At 39.3% G+C, this 5,777-nt stretch overlaps 1 protein-coding gene across 1 annotated transcript in view; it reads left to right on the forward strand.

Moving 5' to 3' along the window:
* NFX1 (nuclear transcription factor, X-box binding 1) overlaps nucleotides 1-5,777 on the forward strand; it is a 49,297-nt gene that overhangs the window by 25,146 nt on the left and 18,374 nt on the right. Inside the window, exons 4-5 of the mRNA XM_009638470.2 lie at nucleotides 16-93; nucleotides 2,381-2,486. Coding sequence (XP_009636765.2) covers nucleotides 16-93; nucleotides 2,381-2,486 — 184 coding nt within the window. The remainder of the gene's footprint in view (nucleotides 1-15; nucleotides 94-2,380; nucleotides 2,487-5,777) is intronic.

A 5,777-nucleotide genomic window follows, 5' to 3' on the forward strand; every position in this document is an offset into this window, starting at 1 on the left:
CCCCCCCCCCCCCAGATGGTAATAGTGGTTGGAGATGTCCAGCTTGTCAGAATGCTTCTACGCAGGTTCCTAAAACTTACACTTGTTTCTGTGGTGAGTTTCTTGCTTACTTTTGCAAAGAAAAACAATTTTGTCATTTTGGGTTTGTTTTTTTTTTTTTAATTTGAGTTCTGATATTGCTGCTTGTTTGCTTACATCCCTGAAATTCAAGCTGTTTAAAACTTTACTGACACTGGAAGGTGGCTGCGCAGAGAATCTCACAACATGTTGCTTAAAACATTTTAAAAATGCAATACTAAATCAGAAGTGATCAATATTTTCATATCAGTATGCAAAAATAGTGATTTTTATAGGATAATGGTAGAATTGGGCTGCTAGCCTACAAACTTTACATCTGTAGAAGGACTGAAATAATCTGCATATGTTATGTCTTTCTTTGCAGCAAGGTACACCAAAATAATACATGATTCAAGCATACAACTATCTAAATTTTTAAATTGATTTAGCAATCTTGTCTTTTTTGTTGATTGGGAACGCATACAGGTTAAATAGGAAATAATATTCAGACCTTTATGCAGATACATGTTTAATAGAAGAGGTAGATGGAGTACAGCATTCACTAAGCCATAAGTATATGACAAAAAGGGTAGAAATTATGTTATTTACTTGCATACACACAAATGAACTTTGTTTGGGATTTACTCTTTTGAAAACTGATTTGATTACGCGTAGCTTTCCCTTCCTGAAGTCAGAGTCACTGAGAAGTTTTGCCTCCCTTTCTACAAAACAGAGTATTCTGGAATTGGGGCAGGAACTGGGAGTCGGTGAACTTGCCACAAAGAAACTAGACTTATGCTGCAATAGTTAACTATTTTATCTAAAGTTCTCCGTATGTAAATGTGTCAGTGAGTCGGTTAAGAACAGTGCAGTGCAGTAAGACAGAGTTTTTATGTGACAATGCGTGAAACCTTATGGGAATAGGGATAGTAATTCAGTTAGAACGAATGTTTTGATTCCAAATGAAAATTACACTTTTAAGACAGGCCGTCCATCTGTTAAATAGGAAAGAAATTCTGCCTAGGCTTAAAGTCTGCTTCATAGTTTTGGGAGATCTACAGTAGGAACCTCAGGTTATCCACAGGGTTAGTATTAGCAGAGCACCGTGTTGGAACATAAGACTTTAATCTTCTCTAGATAACTTTACATTAACAATATGGTATTTGGACACAGCCAGTTGCTTATGCAAAGCTATCTTCTATTTGAGACAAAATACTACCTGTGTGTTGAGTGTGGTTAAGTGTGCCGTTTTTTCACCATTTCATGAGGAAATTCCTAGCTCTTTTTTCTTCTGAATCTTCTAATTTTCAGGGTTTCCCTGGGTATTCAACTAGTTTCAATTAAACTCGGGTGAATAAATGCTATCTGTGGTGTTTATTTGTATCTTCCTATCTTGCTACTTGCAGAATGTACAGAGGTGTACCAAAAGAGTTAAAATGATATACCTATGCCACCAAAAATACATTTACTCGGTGTTTTTAATGGTCGCAACTCAAATTTGTAACCTTGACTCAGTTGTTTTGTTGTTAATTTAATTCCCCTCTTGTAGAGAACCAAATGAGGTTTGCATGTGTTAACCATGGCAGTTAACTTGAAACCCTGATGATAGTCTCATGCACGAGATTTGCTAAGAGTATGTCAGATTAATTAAAATATGGCTTCAGCGCTTATCTAAAGTACCGAATACTTGAAGCTAACATACTGGATTTATCACTTCTTGTTCAAGACTTCCTGCTGCATTCATAAAAATGTCAACCTTTAACATTTAGATTTATGTAGAGTCTGCTGCTTTTTAGAGAAGTGAGTTTTATAATTTGCCCAGTCATTTCATTCTGCCCCTATTCCCTATCACCTTATCAGCTAGATCTTATTTTCTGGGGATGGTGTCGTTTGGTGGTGGGGTTTTTTTGTTTTGTTTTTTTTTTTTTCCCTTCCTGCATTGAGGCAGCAAGGGAGTTTCACCCTTTAATTTTCTTACCGACTATGCAGTCTGACCAACTAAAAGGGGCTCTAAATTTCCTTGTATTTTATCAGTTTAATTTAATGTAAAATACCAGCTACCTAGGTCCCTGCTGGGAGCGTAGAAAAAAAGAATCTTCTGGAGCTTGATACTCCAGTGGCATTTCCTTTTTTAAAGAACCTGAGTGAGTGTCAGTGCTGAAAGCTGAGAAGAACAAAAAGCCTCTTGCACCATTTTGTTTTTCAGAGACGACTATTGGCAGTATTGAAAATACAGCTGTTTGGTTTTGGTGTGATATTTTTCCCAAAGTCAGTATTGTATTCAAGGCAGTAAATGTATGTTTTTGTCTTTGACGTGGTTTAGGTAAGGTGCACAATCCTGAATGGAATAGAAACGAAATCCCACATAGCTGTGGGGAACTTTGTGGAAAGAAGAGACAGTGTTTGGACTGTCCGCATCTTTGTAACATGTAAGTAAATGTTTATCATATGAGTATCGAAATTATCTAGGAAAAATTTCTGAAGCCTGGATCTGGGTATTTTTTGTCTATAGGGTATGCTTAGAGGTGTATTTGGTCTGTAGCTCAGGTGAAGCCTGGAAGAAACGGAGGCTGTATGTGTTTGTATGTCTAAAGTGAGTTCCTGTGAGAGACTGACCAGGAGGTCAGCAACAATAATTGTAGCAACATTTCCATCATATTTTAGGAACTGAACCAGCTGCCTGACTTGGTTTCAAGAACTTTTTGTTGAAGTAGAGAAATAATAGTGAATAGAGGTAATGTTAAACATGTATCCAGTGGTCCACCGGACATTTTAGGTGCTGCTTTTCCTGGAATATTGTTTGTCTATCTTAATCTAAGAGCAGTGGCACTTGGTTAAACTGAAAAACCACTTCTATCCTTTGTTTCTTTGTCTTTTCCTTGGCTTGTAAACTGTTGAAGATGAGAGGGAATTATACATATTTATCTATTTGTTGAGACCACCAGAGAGTTGAACCAGAATCCTTCATGGAGGCCTTAGTTAGTATATGTAACTCGGATTGTTTTTGCTAATGTTCATTGGTATAATTCAATGAAGAGAGGTAAAAAAGAGCAATTCTGTTTTCAGTTTTGGATGTTTTCCTTCAGATCTTTTTTTAGCGGTGTGGTAAGGTTGGTTATATTGGTAAGGTTAACAGCATTAGGTGAGCTTTTTTTCAATGCTTCCTAGTCAGAAAAATAAATTATATGGTGTACCTAGTATATCTAGCTTCATTTTCCATGTATGGAAGTTGGTCCATAATGCCTGTTCATATTTCTATTTTGAGAAATTTTTAAGTCAGAAGCAATTGTTTCCACTCTTGGTACACCATCAAAAACTTCAGCCATTCCAACAAATAGATTGTCATCTTAAACTTTTTCCAAGGTTTACTAAACCTCAGAACTTTAGTAGAACTTTACTCTTACCTTTTTATTTAATGAGTTCTGTTTCAAACCCATTTCAACATCTTGTTGAGTGGAGGAGTATGTCTTTACTCTGTAATGCTTCTTTCCCACATGTGAAAATATTGTATTAGATTTCTTATCAGACTGTCACTTCATTGCTATAGCTGTTTTCTTAATTCATCATCATACTAGATCCTCTTCGCTGTGTTTTGCAGCGTAAAACTGAAACACAGATCAACTTTCAGACTACACGTGATGTAGCTGGTACCCTAACTCAGCAGGACACTGATTCGCTTGGAGGCCAGCTGCTGACCTCCATCTCGGGAGAGACATGTGTCTGTGGAGGACGTTTTTGCCCAGTCAGAAATAGGTAGACTCCTTAACTACTTTGAGAATTCCCCGACTGCAATTTGCTACCTGATAAACTTTCCTATAGTGCTTGGAAGAAACAGCTATTCTTTTCCTCTTCTTTCCTGTCCCATGTCACAGGAGAGGCTCAGCCTCTGGCATTCTCTTCTGGGAAGTATTCTGAATAGTGGTGGCAATATTGTGCCTATTGCAAGCTACAAATTGGTAGTCCCTGGTAGTCTGATCTGCATCAAGAGCTGTGAAATTGTGACCTTTTAAAGTCCCAATTTGCTACAAGTTTAAGTTGTAGCAAACTGAAAAGTGTTATCACTCAGCTAGTTCCACCTGAGTAAAACAACACGGAGATCATCTAGTCCTGGAGGTAAGGAAAGAGCAGGGGTGCAGATCTGAATGGGTGGTTTTGGCACTCTCTGACTTCTGATAATCTGGAGAGGGACGTACTTTCAGCATTGGTGTTACCCAGTTTTGGACATTCTTCAGTATATGTTGGACACTTCTTCCTCTCACATGGGAATCTTGGGGCCACACTCTGCCTCCATCTGCTGTATCAAAAAGCGACTAGCAACCTGGTTGCCTGTTGCTGTATCAGGGAGTGGTGGAGATGTGGAGCTTTATCATCTGAATGCATTTTTGGTAGTCTATCTTACCAGCTCCTCCCCACTAGACAACCTCAACTGATCTGTGAGTCTGGGCCATGATCTGTGAGTCTGGGCCATGATCTGTGAGTCTGGGTCTTGATCTGTGGGTCTGGGCCATGATCTGTGAGTCTGGGCCATGATCTGTGAGTCTGGGCCATGATCTGTGAGTCTGGGCCGAGTTTTCCTTCAAGAGAGTACTCAAAGGTTGACTTGTTGCCATCAGGGCTGGCAGTCTGTTCCGTGGTTCTTGCTTGAGTTTAGATGATCTCGGAACTCCTTCTTGCTAGGCTTGTGCGAGTGATTGTCCCCTGTGGAATGAGCAGCTCTGAGAGCGATGTGACTGGTGATGTAATCTTTTGTTGGTGGCAGTTGTGCTATTCCAAGTGCTGCTTAGGTGGTTGCGTTATTCTTAATGTGATATGAAGTAGCAAGCTGAAGTGGGTCAAAATGGATTAAGTTACTTGAGGATCTGTTTTCCCTTTGACACTGAGTAAGCATCAGACTCTTGCGGCTGAAGAGAAAGAATTGGATTAAAAGCCATGGGAAAAGTTGCGGATCCTTTTACTTTAATACTTTGTGAAATGATTTCATCAAGGAAACACTAAGCATAGAGGCATTTTCCCCACGCTGTGCTCTCTGAGTAGGAAACAAGACCTTCAATTCAATCAGAAGGTGGCAAATTCAGAATGCATCAAATGCATTCTGCTAGGCAGGGCATCTCCTTGCAAGAAATTAGTAAGATTCAAAAAAGAACAGATCCTGATATGGGTAATAAGAATGCCTAGAGGACCTTTCAGCATCACATAGACGCTTTTGGAAAGGATATTAAAGCTCATACTCTGGTTAAGAGAGATTAGGATGACAGACAGCTTCAGGCAAGAAGTGCGTTGTATGGGGCGGAGGGGTGTCTAATTGGTCATAGTTTTCTTCTTTGCAGTGTTAGACCGTTGTTTTTGAGGCCTTTGTCTCTGAGCGCTGTCTAAAACAATGTAATGCATCCTACATATTTTCACTTTGAATCAGAGCTTTGTTTCCTTAGGTTTTGGTGGTTATGGCTTTCAAATTATTTGGCACCTTTTTTACACTTGTATTGAGTGTCTGAAATTTGTTGTTCAAACTTAAAAAATGAGCTTACAGGAATTCTTCAGCCTACTGTTCCCTGTAACCAGCTTAACACCTGTGTGTTGATCCCCTTTACACCAGCAGAACAATGAGTTTCTACTGAAGTGCTATTTTGGTTGTTGTGAGGGACGGAACGGCTGGGCATTTGTCTCAAAGCTTGCCCACATGAAGCTAACAGAACCTTGCAGGACAGTAGTGCCAGCTGCCT

Source organism: Egretta garzetta, unplaced genomic scaffold (assembly GCF_000687185.1).
Source record: "Egretta garzetta isolate BGI_Z169 unplaced genomic scaffold, ASM68718v1 scaffold155, whole genome shotgun sequence".
NCBI classification, from domain to species: domain Eukaryota; kingdom Metazoa; phylum Chordata; class Aves; order Pelecaniformes; family Ardeidae; genus Egretta; species Egretta garzetta.